This window comes from Vanrija pseudolonga, chromosome 2 (genome assembly GCF_020906515.1).
Source record: "Vanrija pseudolonga chromosome 2, complete sequence".
Lineage (NCBI taxonomy): Eukaryota > Fungi > Basidiomycota > Tremellomycetes > Trichosporonales > Trichosporonaceae > Vanrija > Vanrija pseudolonga.
Window position 1 is genome coordinate 3303393 of NC_085850.1, and position 19848 is coordinate 3323240.

Below are 19848 nucleotides of genomic sequence, written 5' to 3' on the forward strand. Positions count from 1 at the left end.
CATATCATGCATGTTTAAACAACACGCAGGGGGTCGGCGTCGACCTTGCTAACAATGACCTCCCATCCCTTCTCGGCCTCGGCGTTGAGCTCCTTCTCGAGCCAGCCGCGGAGCACTGCAGCGAGGTAAGGCCGCTCAGTGTTGGAGTGGTTTGCGAGGATGACCGACTGGCCATTCGCGATGAATGACAGCACCTCGTGGTGCGACATCTCGCCCGTGATGAGGAGGTCGGCCTTGACCCCGCGGAGCACCGAGCCGCCGGAACCGGCACACACCGCGATGCTGGAGATGGGCTTGGCCGTGGCCGGGGTCGCGAGCTGGACGTGCGCGAGCCCGAGGTGCTTCTTGACGAGCTGCACCACCTCGTCGACCGGCAAGCTCTGCTTGAGCGTGACAACCTTGCCCATGCCGGCGCCCTCGAATCCCTCGGGGACCGGGGAGGACGCCTCGACTGGCGCGGAGCTGGCCGCGATGGGGAGGAACGGCTCCACGAGCCACGTGTTGATGCCCTTTGGCGTCGCGTCCAGGCTGGTATGGGGCGAGAATACCGAGATGCCGCGCGCGGCGAGCTTGAGGAGCGACGCCTGCAGCGGGTCCGACAGCGTCAGCTGCTTGAGCGCGCGGAAGACGGGCGGGTGGTACGCGATGACGGCCGAGCACGAGGGGAGGGCGAGCGCCTCGGCGCACACGGCGGGCGTGAGGCTGGCGCGCGTTAGCATTACTATGCAGGGAGACGACGCACTCAATCGTCAGGAGCACCTGCTTCGCCTCGGCGCTGGGGAAGGGCGCCTCGACAATGATGCCGACCTGGGCGGGCGGGGTGAGCGACCGAGCCAAGGGAAGAAAGAAAGAAAGAAAGCCGCTCACATTGTCCCAGCTCGTCTCGGCGAGCGAGAGCGGCGCGATGCGCTCCCACACGCGCTTGATGACCTGGATCGGGGCAGTACGAGCTGCTGCTGCTGCTGCTGCCATGGTGGTGGTGTGGTATGGGTTGTTGCAATGGCAACCTTTGCGTCGGCTCGACTTTGCTCACTCACTCGCCAGTGACGTCGAAATCGCTCTCGGCGCCACGTGCGCCGGGGCCCCGTTCTCGAAGTCTCCATCTCGCAAAAGATGATCAAGGCGGGGTGAGTGAGATTTTGACGTCGCAACAACAACAAACACCAGTATCAGTACACGATGGCGGAAACGACAAAACCTGAGAGAACCAGCGCCGGCTCAAGCGCCGCCGACGCCGCCCCCGCGCCCGACTCGATCGACAAGATCCTCGGCGCCATGACCTCTGCGCGCGCCGCCTCGGGCCCTGCGGCGAAAGAACGCAAGCCCGTCACGTACGACGAGTTCCAGAAGGTGTTGGACTCGACGCCGCTGTTCATGAAGGAGACGCCGGTGGGCATGGAGGACGACTATGTGCTTGAGGCGTTGAAGACGCTCGTGTTTGATGGTGACGGGGATGGTGAGTGCCGTGTTGTTGCTGCTGGCCGCGTTTGTGCTGACCCCGCGCGCAGAGGTCGCCCTCAACTTCAAGAACCACGGCAACGAGCTGTACGCGCAAAAGTCGTACAAGGATGCCGTGGCAGCGTACACGCAGGGCCTGGACGCTGCTCCGAAGGACCCGGCACTGCGCACGAGTCTGCTCAACAACCGCGCGGCGTGCAATGTCGCCTTGCGCAACTATGGCCAGGTACTCAAGGACACGTCGGCGATCATCGCGCTCTCGGCCACGCTGGGCACGGACGCGCCGCCCAAGGCGCTGTACCGCGCCGCGCAGGCGCTCGTCGCGCTGGACAAGTGGGACGAGGCGGAGGACGTCATCACGCGCGGGCGCGCGCTCAAGGGCGAAGACAAAAACAAGGCTTGGGCCGAGCTCGAGACGCTGTGCGAGGGCTCGAAGCGGCGTGTTCTCGGCAACGCGGAGCGCGAGCGCCGCGCGCCCCTCCAAAGAGCGGCGCTCCACCGCGCGATCGTAGCCCACGGCCTCGTGCTCCTCAAGAGCGCGTCGCCGCCCGACAACCCCCACCCGCTCGACTTTGACCCCGCCGCCGTGCCCGACATTCCGCTCTACCCGCCGTCCAAGGCCGAGGCGTGGGTCCCCCCGCCAGCTAACACGCCGCTCATCTTCCCCGTGTTCCTGCTCTACCCGCAGCACAACACGAGCGACCTCATCACCCACTTCCACGAGGACACCTCCTTCGAGGACCAGCTCGGCGCGATTTTCCCCAAGACGGCTAGCTCGACATCGCCGCCCCCTTGGTCTGAGTGGGACAACAAGCACGAGTACTACGTCGACAACTTGGCCGTGTATGTCGAGACGGCGCAGAAGCGCCTCCTCAAGGTCGGCAAGGAGATCACCCTCCGCGAGGTGCTCGCCAAGGCCCAGCTGCCGCCCAAGGACGGCAAGCCGCGCGACGGTGTGGTTCTGCGCGACGGCTTGCTCAGCTTCGTCGTGCTTGTCCGCGGCAAGGAGGAGCGCGAGTGGATCGACAACTTTAAGAAGGCGAGGGATGGCAAGTGAGCCACCGCCCCCTACATCTCGCGACCATCTCCCTGTACAGTGTAGGATTAGACCAAGATATGCATAGCATCGAGACATGGGGTATGCGATGAGTCTAGAGAAAGGGATGGGGTGGGGAGAGAGGGGGGGAGGGTAGTAGGCGCAACACCACGCGCCTACTTGTTCTTCTTCGACTCGGGGTTCTTCTTGCCCTTCTTCTCGTCCTTGGCGTCACCCTTGTCATCGCCGCCCTTCTCCTCCTCGGCCTTGGCCTCGTCGAGCTGGCCGTACTCATTGACACGGCTGTAGTCGATGCGGTAGATCCAGCGCTGGTAGAGAAGAACAACGAACACGGCGTCATCACGGAAGCATGCCAGGCGGTGGAGCCAGGGCATCTTGATGCAGAAGGCGAAGAAGTCGTCGACGACGGTGGACAGGACCTTGTAGACCATGGCCTTCATGCTGGGTGGTGTGTTAGTAAGGATTCGCCGATGCCCTAACACGACTCACGGCATGTGCGCCACGCTCTTGAGCTTGTAGTTGATGATGAGCTGCGGGATGAGCTGCACAAAGCCAAACATGTAGATGGCCTGCGCAAGCGTCGTCACAATGAACGAGTACCAGCTGCGGTGCGTCTTGTAGTTGAGCGAGTAGATGGCGTAGCCGATGAGCAGCGGGATGGCAAAGTAAGACACAATCTTGAAGGCGAGCTTGTCGTACTCCTGCGTCTTCTTCTCGTCCTCGCTGAGCTCGTGCTTGTCCTCAAACGTGACCTTGTAGCCGATGATCGAGGTGTCATCCTTGTGCACCTTGATGTCGACAATCTTGGTGATCTTCCAGGCCTCGATAAGGAGGCCAATGCCCTGGGTGAAGAGGATCATCAACGACGTCTCCTCGGACGAGTCGTGGAGGTAGAGGAGGATGACGAGCTGGACAAAGCAGTTGGTGAGGATGGTGCGGAGCGACACGCCAACGAGGTCACGGTCCTTCTTGCGCCAGTGGCTCACGTCCGAGCTGAACGCGAGGAACTCGAACACCATGTGGAGGATGGTAACAATGACTGTCGTGACGAGCAGAATTGGGTTGGTCTCGGTAAGCATGCGCTTGACCTCGTCCATCTCGGCGCCGCCACCCTGCTGCTGAGATGCCTGCTCAAAGCTGACCGTCATCGACGAGAAGATGTTGAACTTGATGTGGCCGATAGCCTGGTACGTCACGCGCAGGGGAACCGTCGGCGTCGTCTCGTTGATCTCGGCCATGTTCTCCTTGAGGAGCCAGAAGTCGTTGGGGAAGATGGGAGGGTAGTAGGTCGCCTTGCCGTCCGCCGCGAGGATCGGCTCGCCGTCAGCGTTCTCCAGGAGGTTGTAGAACGGCGTGGCGGTGGGCGGCATCTGGGCGAGGTTGACCTCGCCGGCGTCCGAGACGACCGTGACGGTGAGGTTGCGCGCCCAGTGGGCGAGGATGGTGCGAGCACCTTTATCCTCAACAACCTCTTCCTCCTTGTGCTCCTCCTCGCCGTCCTTGGCGAGCAGCGACTTCTCCTTACGCACGCGGCGCTTGGGCATCCAGCGGGTGAGCTCTGGCTGCGTCAGCAGAGCCCCAAGGTGGCATTACTCACCCTTGCGGTGGTGGGCGACATCAGCACCGTCCTTGCCAGCAGGGCTGTCGCCGCCGCCCTTGACGAGCAGAATGTCGACATACCACGACCCGTTGTGCGAGCGCACCGAGTCGGGCACGTCGAGCACCAGGTCCTCCTCGCGCACCTCCTTCCACCCGCCGAACGTGAGCCCGTCCCACACGACGGTCGGCTTGACCTCGGACGCGACGTCGAGGGGGTCGACCAGCGTCGAGAAGTAGAGGAGCGCCGAGAATGGCGTGCCAGTCTCCCAGGCGGACGTGGCCTCGGTCGCGCCGCCGAACGGTGCGGACATGTTGGCGGCAACAGCAGACTCGGCGCCGGCGGTGCCGTTCACCTCGACAGCTGGGGCGGCGGGGGCCGACTTGGGCGCGAAGCCAAAGTACTCCATGCCGTACTTGGAAACTGAGGTGTGAGCGTGGCACGGATAGTGAGCACAGCGCCTTCTGTCGCATCTCTCACGAGGACGGCGAGGACGGCATCTCGACTACGTCCTCCCCAGCTGGGCCCACCGCCAACGAGCCCCGCCGACTCTCCCTGCTGCGCGAGTAGCTCTCTTCTCGGAGGCCATCTCGCTGTGCTCACATGGGTCTACACCTCCACCCAGTCCTCCATCACTCCCTCCTCGTCCCACTCACCAGCCTGGACCGCCAAGAACGTGCCGACCATCCTCGCGATCGTCCACAACTGGTTGTTGTCCTGCGCAGGCGCGGCGGCCGCGGCGGTACCGCCAGCAGCGGCGGGTTGGGCGGGCATGTTGCTGTAGCCCACTTTTCTGTCGGTGGAGAAGACGATGGAAAGTGGGAGATGAGGGAGGGTTGGAGCCTTGGACGGTTGCGTGAGCCACAAAAGTCGGGCCGGTGGGCGCTGGCTGGATGGGCGGCAAGGCGTGATGCAAGCACGTTTGATATGCGCGTGACGAGGATTGATTAGCGGCGACACGGCCGAATTCTAATTGGATTAAGCGTGATTAGGAATGGATTAAGGCTGTTGGCCCTGGGTGGAGGCAAGGTGTGCGTTTGCCCTTCGCGTGGTTTCCTCGCGGGGTCGACGCGGTCACGACCGCGGTCCTTGACTTTTTGGCTGGCAGCAAGCATCGTCATCGCGCGCGCCGCCATCGCACATCGTCACAAACAGCATCTCTGTGGATACCCCACTCCTTCACCGCTCTCATCAGCATGGCCGAGCCCACCGCGCGCGCGCGCACCAACGCGTCGAGCTGGATCGCCGGGCTGTCAAAGCTCTCCCTCGCGGCCCTCCTCTTGACCTTTGTTACCTTTATCCACCTGGTCGGCCTCGGCGTCTTCACGCACGGCTTCCTCCTCACGCGGCTCGTCATTCCCGACGTTGCCGCCCCGTACAAGCAAGCTGGCGACGCGCCCCTCCCCGCGACCCACTCCAAGGCCGTGCTCATCATCATTGACGCGCTGCGGACAGACTTCATCTCGCCCCACCACCCCTCGCCCAAGTCGGACAACCACCATGGCGTCCTCACCCTCCCCGCCGAGCTCACCGCCTCGCAGCCCGGCCACTCGCTCATCTTCAACTCGTTCTCCGACCCACCTACGACGACCATGCAGCGCCTCAAGGCCATCACGACGGGTTCGCTGCCTACGTTCATTGACGCCGGGGCCAACTTCGCCTCGACGGCCATCGAGGAGGACAGCCTGATTTCCCAGCTGAACGCTGCGAACAAGTCGGTCGTCTTCATGGGCGACGACACATGGCTCAACCTCTTCCCTTCGTCCTTCTCGCAGGCTTACCCCTACGACTCGTTTAACGTCGAGGACCTGCACACGGTCGACAACGGCGTCATCGAGCACATCTTCCCGCTGCTGCACCCCGACAACTCGACGCAGTGGGACTTCCTCATCGGCCACTTCCTCGGTGTCGACCACGTCGGACACCGTGTCGGCCCTGAGCGCGAGACTATGCGCACCAAGCTCGCGCAGATGGACACTGTCCTCCGCGACGTCGTTGACAAGCTCGACGACGACACACTCCTTGTCGTCCTCGGTGACCACGGCATGACGACCAAGGGCGACCACGGCGGTGACTCGGAGCTCGAGACCTCGGCCGCGCTCTGGATCTACTCCAAGGGCAAGCCGCTTGCGCAGGGTGCGAGCTCCGAGTTTGACTGGCCCCGTTACACCTTCCCCGGCTCCAAGGAGTCGCTCCGCCACGTCGACCAGATCGACCTCGTCCCCACGCTCTCCCTCGCCCTCGGCCTCCCTATCCCGTTCAACAACCTCGGATCTGTCATCCCCGAGCTTTTCTCGGGCTCCCTTGAGACCCTCGAGACGGCCACGCGTGTCAACGCGGAGCAGATCGCCCGCTACGTCAAGGAGTACGACAACCGTGATGTCGTCTGGGCCGTGGACACCGTCACCAAGCGTTCTACTGCCGGTGACGACCTCGCCAGCAAGATTACCCACAACCGCCGCATCGCGCAGGTTGCGCTCGAGAACCTCCGTGCTCTCTGGGCGCAGTTCTCCGTCCCGCACATCATCGCCGGTATCGTCCTCCTCGCGCTCAGCGTCGCCGCCACGGTCGCACTCTACCTCGGCGTGCGCAACAGCGGGCCCAAGTGGGACGACTACGTGCGTCTTGCTCTCGACACTGCCATCACCACTGGCGGTATCACGAGCAGTGTCGTTGGCACCGTTGCCGGCGTGTACACCCGCGACCCCGCTGTCGCGATCAAGACGTTCTTCGTCTCGACAGCCGCCATTGCTTCCCTCCTCCTCGCCCTTCCCCTGGTGTTTAGGGACCGCAAGACGTCGTGGCGCTCGGTTACGCTCAGCCAGGCGATCGGCCCAGCCGTCCTCATTCTCCACGCGGTGTCGTTCGCGTCCAACTCGTTCGTCATGTGGGAGGACCGCATGGTCGGCTTCCTCCTCGTTTCGATCGTGCTCGTCAGCCTCTGGCGTGCTCTCCTCGCGCCCATGGCCTCGCTCCGCCTCCGCATCCTTCTCTACTCGCTTGGCCTGGCCATCATCGCCCGCGCGATGGGATTCAGCACCATCTGCCGCGAGGAGCAGCAGCCGTACTGCCGCGTGACCTTCTACGGTCCATCGGGTGGCCCATCCGACTGGGGCCTCTACATGGCGCCGGTCGCTGCGCTCATGTTCCTCCCCCGTGTCGTTGCCGTGGTCCTTTCTTGGTCCAAGAGCTACAACGGTCCCGCGCCATTCTTCATCGCCGCCGTGTGGCGTGTCCTCATCATCGTCAACACCCTCTACTGGGTCTTCGAGTGGATGGAGACCTGGGACGGCCTCCAGCCTGACCGTATTCCCCTCGTCAAGATCATGAAACTCTGGATCGCACGCGTCTCTCTCGGCGCGTCCCTCGGACTCCTCCCGCACTTGTGGTACAACTCGGGCCTGTGCATCGACGTTGTCAAGACGGCCGACCAGGCGACTGGCGAGGAAGAGGTCGGCGTGTACGGCTTTGGCAACTCGTACGGCTCGACGTACCTCCTCTTCCTCCTCATCATCTTCTCGGTCGTCCACCTCGTGTCCGCCTCGGCTGGACAGGTCGTCCTCTGCCTCGTGCTTGTTGCGATTCTGCTATACGTCGAGTTGATCGACGCCCAGCGCGACTCGATCGTCATGAAGCTTCAGTTCGCCAACTCTGCCAGCCCGGGCGCGTTCGACGGCCCGAGCAACGCGCTCGTCCGCCCGTCGTTCACCGACGCGGTCCCGCTCGCCCTCCTGGCCCTTTTGGCGTTCTTCACAACGGGCCACCAGGCCGTGTTTGCGTCGATCCAGTGGAAGGCGGCCTTTGTCGGCTTCGAGACAGTCACATACCCCTGGTCCCCAGCCCTCGTCGGCCTCAACACGATCGGCCCTCTGCTTCTCGTGGCCATGGCCGTGCCGCTCGTGGCCATCTGGAACGTGTCGCCCCGCCCCAACCAGTCGGTGCCGGTCCTCGCGCACAGTGTCCAGCTCGCGCTCGCGTTCATCACTTACTTTGCCACCATCACCCTCGCATCGGCCGTCACATCGGCATGGCTCCGCCGCCACCTCATGGTGTGGAAGGTGTTCGCCCCACGCTTCATGATTGCGGGCATCATCCTGCTCGCGGTTGACGTCGCGCTTATCTTTGCCGTGACTGTCGGCTTTGGTGTCACCAGCTCCAAGGTATACCGCACGTTCAGGAGCGTGAGCGAGTAGGCGAGGCCTCGTGCACCGTTGATCATACGTAGAACTAGTACTACGGGATTCTTGGCGCCTTGCGCCTTCCTTCTACCGAAAGCTGCCCCGCAGCTACACACCCTCTTCCTCTCCCCCTCCCCCCCTCCCTCCCTCTCCACTCCCACACTTAGTGACGACATTACGCTTAGAAACCACCAAACCCATCTATCTGCATGCACTATTGGATCAACCGTAGTGCGGCTGCGGCTGTTGCGTGGCAGCGAGTGTGGCGGTTGCCGAGGCTACGCGGCTGGCACCGGGACGCGGGCAACCTTAGTCTGTAGATCGCCGCCCCGAGCCACGTCGCCGTCAAACCCCCCAGCCATGCCGGCCATGCCGACCGCAATACCACGACCGCGGCAACCAGCTAATCTAACTCTGCACTGCATTCAGGTCCTAATGGAGGTGAAGTACACTACTGATACATTGTCCGTCTGGGGGCGCGTTCGCGTTTCGTCCGCTGCCAGCAAGTTTGTTGTGGCACGCACGCTACTGGGGCCTCGGGATGGACGCATACGTCGGGGGGATCTCGTTGATGTCCTCACCGCCTCCCTCGCCCTCGGACAGCATGTCCGTGTGCTGGTATATCCTCGACGAGCGGTCGCCAGTCGCGGGCGGCGAGCCGGCGCTGCCACCGGGGCTGAGGGGCGGCTCGGCAAACTGCTGCTGGTGCTGCTGGTACTGCTGCGCGTCGTGGAACTCGCCCGTCTCGCCGCCCGTGCTGTACTGGCTGCTCGGGGGGCGGCCGTCGTGGCCCGACGAGCCGGCGGCGTACTGCTGGCGCGCGGCCTCGGCCTGCGCCTCGCGCGCCTTGGCGGCCGCAGCGGGAGTCATGGGCGCGGCGGCGTACGGGTCGTCGGCGTACTCGTGCTGTGCGTATGCGGCGCCCGCGCCGATGCCCGCCGCACCGGCGGCACCGACGCCGGCAGCGTAAGCGCCAGCAGCGTACGGGTTGTCCGTGTGCCCGTTGTAGCCCATGTAGTCTCGGTGGTCGGGCATCGACAGGTGCTGCTGCTGCGACTGGGGCTGGCCGTACGCGTCGTACCCGCCGTCGTGCTCGCCCGAGTGCGAGTAGCCGCCGTCGTAGGTGAAGGGCTCGACGTGCGCCTCGTCCCCGACGACGGGGACAGTCGGCGAGATGAGGTCGAGCGGGTCGGCGGCCGAGTGGCGCGTGTTCATGTGCGGGTCGAACATCTTCTCGTCGAACGCGACCTCGCGGCGCCTGCGGCGCTTGTACATGACGAACCAGGCGAGCGCGCCGAGGAGGAGCAGGCCGCCCACGCCACCGACGACACCGCCGACAATTGCGCCAGTGTTGTTCTTGCTGTGCGAGGAGCCCGAACCGCCGATGGCATTGGTGGCAGTGTGCGTACCGTTGCTGTTGGTGTACACGACGGTCGTGTAGCGGATGCTGGGGCCCGCGTCGGACGTGGACGAGGTGGCCGACGTCGGGGCGCTCGTCGTCGGCGCGCTGGTGGTGGGCGAGTTGGAGATGCTCTCAGAGGTGGTCGTGGGCGGGCTCGACGTTGTCGTCGTCGTGGGCGGGCTGCTGCTCGTCGTCGTCGTGTCCGAGGTGGTGGTCGGCTCGTGCGACGTGGTCGTCGTGCTCGAGGGCGTCTCGGACGTGGTCGTGCTGCTCTCGGTCGTGGTGGTAGACGACTCGATGTGCGAGGTCGTCGTCGTCGAAGACGAGACGATGGGCGGCTCCGACGTCGTCGTCGTTACCACGACAGGCGGGCTGGTGACGGCTGCAGAGGGCGGCGCAGAGGGTTCGGCCATGTTAGTGTGTGTGTGATGGAGTAGAGTAGAGGACAAGTGTGTTGTGTTGTGTTGTGATAGCGGTGAGGTAGGGGAAAATCGACACAGACGACCCCGAGTAAAGGAGATGCTTGTCCAGCAATCAAGGGTAAGGTGTCGTCCTCGGCCAGCCCTGCTCTACCGCCGGCAGGACGTACGTGCAGCAGCAGCAGGCAGGCCACTCGGGCCTCGGTCTGTGCAGCAGCAGCAGTAGCAGCAGCGACGAGGTATGGAGTCCGCATCTCGAGCACACCACCCCCGTTCTCGCTCCTCGCTCGCCCTCGCCCCCGCCCTGAGAAATTCACGCAAGAGAGCACGCACGACAGGGCGAAAAGGTAGGTGGATTACGCGCAGCGCGCGCGCAGCCGGGCAGCCATCAACAGGATCGCGATCTACTCACTGGCCATGGTGCGGTGTTCTTAGGCGGTGTAGTTGCAGTGTCGACGTCGATCTGTGTGTGTCGTGTAGCTAGAGCCGTCGCGATGGAGTGGGAGGATGCAACTGCTGTCGCCGAGAGAGCCAAGCAGCTAAGCTGCGTGGTTGTTGCGGCGGCGGCGGATGCGAGCCAGACGAGCCGCCAAACAGTCTGCGCAAAGAGGGTTTGGCCCTGCTTCTCCTTGGCTGCAATGCCACCACCACCACCCCTGCTCTCCTCCGGCCCCCTTGACCCACCCAGGCTGCCGGCAGCGCAGGGTAACAGGCACCCTTCGCGGCGTTTCTACCACTACGCTGGATGTAGGCGCGCGCAGCAACTTGGCTGATGCATTCATTGATTCATGCTGCTCCCTCTGCTCCACCCACCACATGACGTTGTGCTGCATTGCCCGTCGCTGTCGTCAATGTATCGCCCCGAAATAGCTAGTGTAGTGGGGCCAGCAGCAGCAGCAGCACACACAGTCAGCCTTTTGCGGCGCCAAGAGAGTCAGATCGCAGAGCCCGCGCCGCGCCGCGCCCAGCCGCTGGAATCTCATCTGCTGGATCTCATATGGGCTGTGCGGTGGACGATGCGACTACTTGCACTGCCGCGTTGCGCCGGCTCACCTGGTCTGGCTGCGTGCGTAGGTGCGGCGTCTGGTTGCGTGAATGGCACAACAAACATCAGCGCAAGCGCACATTACCCCGGCGGAATCATAATTGCTGCTTTATAGCTATGTAGCCAACTCTATTACGCCGGCCTAATGACTCGTGAGAGCCGGTGGAGCTCACGGCCAGTCCGAAACAAACACTTGTGCCTCGCTCGCGAGAATCGCAACGTCGTTCGTTCGTCTACGGCTGCCCCCTACGTGGCGGCGTGGCGGCCGATAGATGGTGCGATAGCGTTCGCTGTCCTGTTCTGTAAGCCTTTGGCGCAGGATACGGCCTGAAGGTAAGGCCTTCGTTACGGCTATCACTCGGCGCATACTGGCCGTGGCGCACACACGCTGCCTGATAGCGCCGCCGCCGCGCCGCCGCCGCCACAAGCCGGCGCTCATCCGTTCCGCTGCGCTCGGGCCCCTGTCGTCGCGATCACCAGTCTGTGCGACGCAACTAACCCGCGTCACCGCGTACCCGAGTGCCCAGCCAGTGCAGCAGCTCCCAGCCTGGACGGCAGAAGCTTGGCGACGAGGCCCGAGTTGAGTGAGACAGAGGGTTCGTGGAGCTAGAAACGCCTCGTGGGCTCATCCGACGGAAGAACCACTGCTCGAAGCCCTTGGCACGCCACAACAACGATTGCCACAATGCTTCCTACCATACACCATGCTATGCTCTACCTCTCTACTAATACGGAAGCCCCGCGTCCTTGCGCGGGCGCTTGTCCTGCTGCCGCCACTGCTCGTCGCCCGGGCGCTTGTTCCCCGGAGGGCCGCCACCACCACCAAAGCTTGGACCAGACGTCGGGCGCATGCCACCCGCGAGACGTAGACCACCTGGAGGAGGAGGTACTCCTGGGCGTGGGGGCAGACCACCTCCTCCGCCTGGGGCGAGCTTGAACGGCGGTGGTGGGGCGCCGCCCGGCCCGCGGTTGCCTCCTGGCCCATTGCCGAGCGGCGGACGGGGCTGGAAGCCGCCTGGTCCCGGCCCAGGTGGGCGGAATGGAGGACCACCGGGGCCGCCAGGACCACCAGGACCACCAGGACCACCGTATGGTCGACCGCCAGGAGGTGGGCCGCCATGAGGAGGGCCGCCGTGAGGCCCACCTGGTCCTCTTCCACCGCCAAAGCCCATGCCGGGTGGTGGCCCGCGGTTCTGCTGGAACGCGGGCTGAGGCTGCTGCGGGCGAGGTCCATTGCTCCATGCGGGAGGCTTAGCCTGCTGTGGCGGAGGTCCGTCCACAATCCCATCGCGCTGCCTCGTCGTCATCTCGTGCGAGGACTCGAGAGCGGGGAATCTGACTATCAGCGCCTTGTCCTAGTCACGGGACTCACGCTCCAACCCTGGCGACAGCTGGGCCCGTCCAGAACCAAACATGGTCGAGCGCCTCGCTCGCCGTGGGCCGCTTGGCCGGGTTGAGCAACAGCAGCTTGAGCAAGAGGTCTGCGCCGGCGCGGTCCATTCTGCGAGAGTCAGCTCGACCCCATCTCCCCGCTTTCCCCACTCACCCCCAGTCCTTGGCGTAAAGTAGCAGCGACTTGTGATCTCTGTGCGTCTTCTCCCATGGCTGGTCCAGCTCGTGGCCCTTGCCGTTAAAGCCCGGCAGCTCCCTCCACCCAGGCCAGTTGACCTCTGACGGTGGCCCGACACGTCCAAAGATTTTGAACAGCTGGTCCTCGTCCGTCTCGCCGGGGAAAATCGGGTTGCGGTAGTACATCTCTCCCAGGATGCAGCCCATCGACCACATGTCGACAGCCGTGCCGTAATTCTTCATGCCGAGGAGCAGCTCTGGGGCACGGTACCAGCGTGTCACCACCAGGTTGGTGTACTCGTACTCGCCGTGCTTTGGTAGCGGCTCGACACCCAGGGTGCGCGCAAGGCCAAAGTCGGCGATCATTGCGTGGCCATCCTTTCCGACAAGAATGTTGGCGGTTTTCAAGTCACGGTGGATAATGTTGTTGCTGTGCATGTAGAACAGCCCCTCGAGGATCTGCTTGAAGATGAGTTTCTGCGTGGAGTGCATGATCTTGAAGTCCTTGTTGAGGAGCAAACCGCACAGATCGTGCTCCATGAACGGGAAGACCATGAACACCTCGCTGCGGTAACTGCGATCCTTTGCTGCTTCTGGCCCGGTCAGCAAAGTCCCCTAGCCCAAACTCACTCCTCTCGACCACCATGTCAAGAATCGGCACCACGTTCTTGTGGTTCAACTCCTTCAGGATCTTAATCTCGCGCACGGTCGTGACAGATACACCATCGCGGGGGTTGTGCGTAATGAGCTTCTTCAGCGCGACCGGGCGCTTGGTGGCAAGCTCGATAGCTTTTGTGACGACACTGGGGGTCAGCTCAGCCACAAAGATCAACTCACCCAAATGTTCCCTCGCCGAGCTTGGTGCCAACGTCGTACGCCGCCAGAGTGGTCGTACCAATAAACTCGCGGTTGAAGGCTGCAGACTCTTGCGCGGCAGTCGGGAAGCGGAACACCTTGGGCTCGGGTCGGGATGGCGTCTCGCCTTCTCTCACCACTGGCGTCGACACGCGCGTGGTGGGCTCGATAAGATTGCGGTTCGGCGCCGACGGCCGGGGCACATATGCGGGCGCCTTGGCGTCCAGGGCCTTTGGCTTGGGTGCCGGTGAAGGCTCCTCCTCTGCGGGAGGAGCAGGCGGAGGCGGTGGCGAGTCTGCAGGCGGCGGGGGCGGGGGAGGAGGTGACGCTGGAGGCGGAGGCGGAGGGGGGTCGTCGGCAGGCGGAGTCGGCGGCCTCGTGCTCTCTGCCTTCGGCGGGGGCGGGGGCGGCGCCTCGTCGCCAATCTCGCCCTCTTCTGGCTCGTCGTTCTTCTTCGGGCTTGAAAGACGCTGAGCCAGTGGCAAAGGCGACGGAGTCCGCCTGCGCCCACGCGGCGGCTCGTCGCGGTACCCCGGGCCGCCGCCGCCGCCGCCTCCTCCTCCTCCTGGGCCATCGTACCCGCCAGGACGTCGGTCGTACCGGCGGTCGTCGTACCTGTCGTCATACCGCGACTCGGGTCGCCTGTCACGACTGTCGTATCGCTGACGGTCGTCGTACCTGTCTCGGTCGTCGTAACGGTCGCGCTCGCCGTAAGGGGGGAACCCTCGCGGCCCTCCTGGTCCTCCGTACCCCCCGTGCCGGCGGTCGTCGTCCCGGCGGGGTGAGAACCGGCCGCCATGGCGCGGGGGCGAGCGATATCCTCCTCCTCCGCCTCCTACTCCTTGACGCTCGCGATCCCAGTCTCCTGATGGGCGCCACTCGTCGGCATGGTGACGGTCGCGGGGCGGCTCGCGTGGTGGCTCTCGGCGGTTGTCCCACTCTGGCCTGCCAAGGTGCGGTCTGTCGCCGTGGGGAGGCCGGTCGTTATGCGGTCTGTCCTGGGGGTGAGGGTGTGCTGGCCTGTCCTGCGGGTGCGAGTGGAAACGCCGCGGTGAGCGGCCGCCGCTGCTCGTGCTCGTGCTGGACATCGGCGGTGGGTCGCGGCGCGGCTCGCCAGAACCAGGCGCCGACCAGTCGGGCTTGGCGGGCAGCCCGGCGGGTAATGGCGCCAAGCTCTTCGTGGGGGACGAGTAGGACCGCTTCGAGGGGCTCACGCTCCGCCGCCGCTCGCCGTTGCTCGGCCCCGCGTCGTGATGCCACTCTGTCCTTGATGGGGACATTGTGGATGAGGGGATGTTATGGGTCGCTGGTGCTGGTGATGCTGTGGATACGGGTGGCGATACAAGATGCGGGTGAGATAGTTGCTACGTTTTAAGATGACCGTAAGAGGGGTGTAGGCGAGTGGTTGACGCGAGGTGGTATGGACAATGGAGAACAAGTCGAGTTGGAGGGATGCAGCGGGCCGAAAGCAGAGCGAGCAGCCAGAGGGCCGACGACGAGATTGTTGCGAGAGCAAGTCGGCGCTGAGGTGGAGGCTAATTGGAAGAATGTGGTTGTAATAAAGTCACGTGGTTATTACAAAGGCTGAGAAGGTCATTAGCATAAAATACAATGGGAAATTGTAATGCCGATCTGTGTGGATGTGGATGCGTGCTATTGTTCTGTAGCTCTTCTTTGCGCCTGTGCGGCGCCCTCTCACTGCCTTTGTGTCCCCACAGCATCTGCACAACAAGCTCGACAAGATCACGGTCACAAGTGGCATTAGACACCCTCACAGAGGTCAAGCCAACTGCATCAACGACCTTTGGCACAAAATCATGTCTGCATTCACTGGCGAAAGACGTCACTACAACGAACAAGGCGAACAAAGAAGCTTGTTTTTACCACGGCTGCATGAGACCGAACCCGCGCGTCTCCCAAGAAGCAGCAATCACGTCCTCGACCTCGGCAGAGTCGGTGTCTGAGTCGTCGGCCCATGCCGACGCGACGTCCTGGTCCTCGTCGCTGGGGGACACGGACCAGCCGTCGTCGCTGACGTCGCTGAAGCTGTCCGCGATGGACGACAGCAGCGAGGCAGGGTTGGACGGCGAGCTCGTCCAGCTCGAGTGAAGCTCGAGGTGGTCGAACGAAGCTGGGGTGGACGTGCCGGACGAGTTGGGGAACGAGGCTGCCGACAAGGCGGGCGAGGGCGGCCACGAGGCGTCCGAAGCAGAGCTAGGAACGACAGTCGGGACCATGGACAGGTCGAGCGTGGGCATGATGAGCTCGTGGACCGACGAGGCGGTCGAGTGGCGCGACGCCGCGGGCCGCGGCGCATCGTCCCACACCTCCATGATCTGGCTCTCCTCCGTCTCGGTGAGCGGGCGGGCAGTCTTGCGCTCCGACATGGCCCACCACATGCCGCCGTCGACGTCGAGCGTGTCACCGAGCAGCGCGAGGATGTCACTGGACGCGCGGTCGGCAAACGTGATCCGCAAGATGTCGAGGTTGCCATGGTGATCGGTCGTGATCTCGACCGCGACCCCGGGTCCGCCATTAAGCGGGTCCATCACGCCCAGCGCTTCCAAGCGCGCAAGGAGCGGAATGACGCGGTTCGAGCCGTAGCGGTACGCTTCGTGCAGTGGTAGAATCCCGTGCGTCAGGCGCGCGAGTATGGCCACGCCAATCTCGGCATCGGCATACGGCACCGTCGGCGTCGGCGCGAGCAGCAGGCTGAGGTTCTGCGCGAGTGGCAGCGCAAGCGTGCTCACAGTGCCGGGGGTGACGAGGGCCTCGGGCGTAGGCGGGAGCGGGACGGCGTCGTCCTCGGCGACAATGGAGCCGAGGGGGAAGTAGTGGCCGAGCTCACGGAGGATGGCGCTGCGGTCCGACGCGGTGCTAGCAGTGCGCGTGTGCACGTTCTTGCGGCGGGGGGCGCGGAGGCCCGCGGCGCGGCGGCGCTCGGAGCGCGAAGGGCGGGTGTAGGGGACGTACCTCGCTGCGCGGGGGAGCGCGGCGTCGCCGTCCTCGTCGAAGATGTTGGCAAAGGCGCGCAGCACAACGGGCACGTTACCCGTTGCGCCGCTGCCCGCGAACGCGCCAGACGGGGGGACAGTAGAGAAGTTGCGCGCGGCCCCAAGCCCCGTGTTGGCCTGGATGGCTGGCCCGCGCGGCGTGCGCGCGTTCGGGCGGAACGTCGTGCGGCGGAACGCGCCGTTGAAGGGCTTGTATGCGGTGTGTGTGGCGTACGAGGTGAGGCGGGCCGGGATGGCGTTGCCGGTAGGCAGCGCATGTGCCGGGGTCGAGAGCGACGTGAAGGTCGTGTGGAGGGCGCGCGAGAGCGCGAGCCGCAGCCTGGCATTCAGCTGGGCCGCCGGCTTGGGCGCGCGCAGCGACGCCGCTGCCTTGCGCAGCAGCGTACTGAGCGATGTGGATGTGTGTCGGGTTATCATCGCTTGGTTAGGTCATGGTGCTGGTTGGGGTTGTCACAGAGTGGTGAGTGATGGTGAGGGCGAGAGTGACTGCCGTGTCGATGTTAAGTAGTGCGATGCCGGTGTGATGCCACTTTGTGTGCCGAGGCCGCGCGTTTGCCACTCGAGCAGCCGCCGCGCCGATTGCAGAGTGCCGTGGGTGTGCCGCATGTGCCGGGCGATGACTGTGCGCTGCCCGGCCTGGCCGGCGCGGCATGGCGTCATGCCACGTGGTTTTCGCCAGGCACGGATGCACTGCACTACTCGTACGCCGAGCAATGCCGATGTTGTCGTGATCGTCGCGGCGTCGCGACTTTATGCATGAGTGCAGCAAGCAGTGCACGTCGCGATGGTCGGGACTCGTTGGGGCATGCATTGCTAGGTTGCGCGGGGTCGGTTGTGGAGGTTGTTGGCTGTGTTGAGGGACGGCGACGCTCCACGGGGTGTGTGGCCAAGCGGCCTGTGCGTGCCCACCACCTTGCGCACCCCCGCGGGTGGCAGTGCCTACCGCCCAGAAGCAAACCTGCATAACCCTCTAACAGTACACAGTACAGTGTCCGTAACCCCCCACTACCCGAGCCGATCTGGCATCTTGCGCCGCACCCTCCTGCGGACAAGGTACTCTGCGAGCCCGTACGTCAACGCGTCGATCAAGCCCACGGCCATCGTCATCCAGTTGGACAGGAGCGACAGCACAGGATTGGTGCGGTGGTGTACCATGTCGTATATCAAACGCGCGAGCGAGATGGAGAACACGAGCATGTACGCGAGGGGGAAGTAGAGCATGAGGAGGCTCGCCTGGCGATTAAAGTAGGCCGTCGCGCTCATCTGCTGCGGCGCGCTCGCGCTCGCGTCGGCGCTGTCTTTTGGCGCGCGCACCCCCGAGGCGAGCTGGTTGGCCTGGAAGAACTCGACGAGGCTTGGGCCGCTGTCGTTGTCGTCGTCGAGCAGATCGTCCTTGAAGTCGGCAGGCACGGAGCCCCGTGTCTGTGTCTGGCTGCCGAGCGAGAAGGGCAGCGACGCGATACGTGACAGTTGTGCCGGTGCGGACGCCGTGTCGCTGCTGAACCACGCACGTGTCGGGCTCGGCGCAGCGACGACGTCGTACTCGGGCGCGAAGAAGGGCCGGCTCGGCGTCAACTTGGCCGAGTTGCTCGCGCTGTTCACGGCCGTCGTCCCGTCGTCGCCCTCGCCCGTCCCCTCGTCCTCTCGTATCGACTCGGCGCCGAACCCGTACCCGAGGGACATAACGCTGCGCTTTCGTCCGCCGGCCCCGCGATCGCGATCAGCGAACCCGCTCAAGCCCTTGATCTTCTCGCCGACGAAGCTGAACCGCCGCTCGGCGGCATCTACCAGCGTCGTGTTCCCACTAAGCTTGCGATCTGGTGCCGTCTGGTCCTCGACCTCGCCGTCGTCGTCCTTGAGCCATGACTGCTCGCCGCCGACGTGGATGAACTCCATCGCCTCCCACGGCGCGGCCGGGTTCGGGAGCGGAGCTGAGGGATCGCGGAGGCACGACACGAGCGGCGTCTTGGCCCGTGGCGGCTTGTTCCTTGCCGGCTGTGCGCCAGCACCGACACTCGTGGCGTGCAGCGACCCGCCTGTCGAGCTCAGCTGGATCGTGTCGGGCCGGCGGAGGAAGCTGAACAGCCGGGTATACAGCCCGCAGATGGCCACGAACACAAACGCACGCGGGACGAACTGCACGAGGTCCCGGTCCAGGCCGGGCACAGCGCTCTTGGTGCCGTAGTAACACTGCGAGCCGGACTGCACGAAGCCCACCGTCGCCATCCAGATACCCGCGTGCAGCGCCGACACGCCCCACACGACCGGCCACGCGAGCCACGCCCACCGCTCGAGATGTGTCGTCGCGGGGTGGAGGGGGTATTTCTGGCGTCGGCGTCAGCGGCGCTCCTAGCACTCTCCCCACAAACCCACAAGCAGCATGAATGTCGCGATGGCGATGCACAGCGTCCACAGGTGCTGGCTGAAGAGGGCGGTCGTGAAGAGGAAGCCCTGGGCATTGCACCCCGCTGTCCCCGTGCCCATCTTGCCGCCCGACAGGAGCAATGCCTGCGCCGGCAGCGCGACGAGCCCGACCGACATGTCGCTGATAACGATGCCGATGAGCAGCCGCACGCGCAGCTTGCCGCGCCCGTGCGAGACGAGCGAGTAGAGGAGGTAGAGCGCCGACAGGATGGTCAGGGCCGAGATGGTCAGCCCGCCGATTGTCGTGATGCGCGTGTAGTTTGTCATTGTCGTGGGTGTTGGTGTTGGCGAGCGGGCCGCCTCGCCCGGCTACCTAGCTTGCTTGTCGATGTCGTCGATGGTAATGCCAGCGGAGATGAGGATGATGAGCAAGGAACGCAGCAGGAACGACGACGAAAATCTCGATCGAGCAAGCACGCCGAGAGCCCGAGGGCCATGTCCGAGCCGGGACGGGACTGGCGAACAGCCTGCAAAGCGAGAGACGACGCCGCGCCGGCGTTTGGGCTCAGGTGCGTCGGCTCGGCGAGTGAGGGTGAGCGGATCGGACGGTGGCTGTCGATCAGGTCGGGTCGCGGGGTTTGCGTTTGCTCCTGCCCCAGACGGGATGTCAACGGCGTGTTGTTTTCTTGTGGTGACGGTGTTGTCGACGACCGCGGCGAAGGCGACGGTCAGTATGTAGATGCAACGAGCTGAAAGTGAGCTCACGAGCTCAAGCACTCGACTCGCGACCGATTGTTATTCCTCGCTCGCGCTAACCCAACCCTCCCTCTCCCCCGCCCGATCTGCCTCGCGCCACTCACTCACGCTCCGTAGCAATTGGTGCCGACACC

At 64.3% G+C, this 19848-nt stretch overlaps 8 protein-coding genes across 9 annotated transcripts; 2 read left to right on the forward strand and 6 right to left on the reverse strand.

Moving 5' to 3' along the window:
• Window positions 1-14: 14 nt before the first annotated feature.
• SPCC126.12 (Protein NIF3) lies at window positions 15-972 on the reverse strand (the record flags this gene model as incomplete). Its single annotated transcript, XM_062769559.1, has 3 exons — window positions 15-702; window positions 743-807; window positions 868-972. The coding sequence occupies 3 exons, from the start codon at window positions 970-972 to the stop codon at window positions 15-17; spliced, it is 858 nt and encodes a 285-aa protein (XP_062625543.1).
• Window positions 973-1156: 184 nt separating this feature from the next.
• On the reverse strand, window positions 1157-4987 carry CLPTM1 (the record flags this gene model as incomplete). Of its 2 annotated transcripts, XM_062769561.1 has the most annotated exons (5): window positions 1157-1456; window positions 1509-2956; window positions 3005-4073; window positions 4113-4535; window positions 4769-4987. In XM_062769561.1, 4 exons carry the CDS (start codon window positions 4884-4886, stop codon window positions 2671-2673), a joined length of 1896 nt encoding a protein of 631 aa, XP_062625546.1. The 2 variants fall into 2 exon arrangements, with proteins under 2 accessions (XP_062625546.1, XP_062625544.1); XM_062769562.1 differs by lacking the exons at window positions 3005-4073; window positions 4113-4535; window positions 4769-4987 and having other exon boundaries at window positions 1170-1406; window positions 1586-1856; window positions 1976-2055.
• cns1 (Hsp70/Hsp90 co-chaperone cns1) lies at window positions 1180-2515 on the forward strand (the record flags this gene model as incomplete). The annotated part of the gene is made up of 2 exons (XM_062769560.1): window positions 1180-1456; window positions 1509-2515. 2 exons carry the CDS (start codon window positions 1180-1182, stop codon window positions 2513-2515), a joined length of 1284 nt encoding a protein of 427 aa, XP_062625545.1.
• A 321-nt stretch (window positions 4988-5308) lies between the features above and the next one.
• Window positions 5309-8305, forward strand: GPI13 (GPI ethanolamine phosphate transferase 3; the record flags this gene model as incomplete). The annotated part of the gene is made up of 1 exon (XM_062769563.1): window positions 5309-8305. The coding sequence occupies one exon, from the start codon at window positions 5309-5311 to the stop codon at window positions 8303-8305; it is 2997 nt and encodes a 998-aa protein (XP_062625547.1).
• Window positions 8306-8617: 312 nt separating this feature from the next.
• Window positions 8618-10610, reverse strand: LOC62_02G003038 (uncharacterized protein). Its single transcript, XM_062769564.1, has 2 exons — window positions 10524-10610; window positions 8618-10074 (listed from the first exon to the last, which is right to left on the reverse strand). Exons 1-2 carry the CDS (start codon window positions 10528-10530, stop codon window positions 8816-8818), a joined length of 1266 nt encoding a protein of 421 aa, XP_062625548.1. The 5' UTR covers window positions 10531-10610; the 3' UTR covers window positions 8618-8815.
• A 1226-nt stretch (window positions 10611-11836) lies between these two features.
• Window positions 11837-14860, reverse strand: ptkA (Serine/threonine-protein kinase bur1; the record flags this gene model as incomplete). Its single annotated transcript, XM_062769565.1, is given in 6 exon segments — window positions 11837-12491; window positions 12529-12657; window positions 12703-13318; window positions 13356-13528; window positions 13563-14779; window positions 14795-14860. 6 exon segments carry the CDS (start codon window positions 14858-14860, stop codon window positions 11882-11884), a joined length of 2811 nt encoding a protein of 936 aa, XP_062625549.1. The 3' UTR covers window positions 11837-11881.
• Window positions 14861-15460: 600 nt separating this feature from the next.
• On the reverse strand, window positions 15461-17011 carry LOC62_02G003040 (uncharacterized protein; the record flags this gene model as incomplete). The annotated part of the gene is made up of 1 exon (XM_062769566.1): window positions 15461-17011. The coding sequence occupies one exon, from the start codon at window positions 17009-17011 to the stop codon at window positions 15461-15463; it is 1551 nt and encodes a 516-aa protein (XP_062625550.1).
• Window positions 17012-17562: 551 nt separating this feature from the next.
• LOC62_02G003041 (uncharacterized protein) lies at window positions 17563-19664 on the reverse strand. Its single transcript, XM_062769567.1, has 2 exons — window positions 18968-19664; window positions 17563-18919 (listed from the first exon to the last, which is right to left on the reverse strand). Exons 1-2 carry the CDS (start codon window positions 19283-19285, stop codon window positions 17600-17602), a joined length of 1638 nt encoding a protein of 545 aa, XP_062625551.1. The 5' UTR covers window positions 19286-19664; the 3' UTR covers window positions 17563-17599.
• Window positions 19665-19848: the final 184 nt, after the last annotated feature.

Excerpts from the sequence above, each read along its gene's own strand:
- LOC62_02G003041 (XM_062769567.1), bottom strand. The coding sequence starts at position 19,285 with ATGACAAACTACACGCGCATCACGACAATCGGCGGGCTGACCATCTCG. Across the intron at positions 18,920-18,967 it reads TCGCGACATTCATGCTGCTT|AAATACCCCCTCCACCCCGC; the intron begins GTGGGTTTGTGG and ends CGCCGACGCCAG.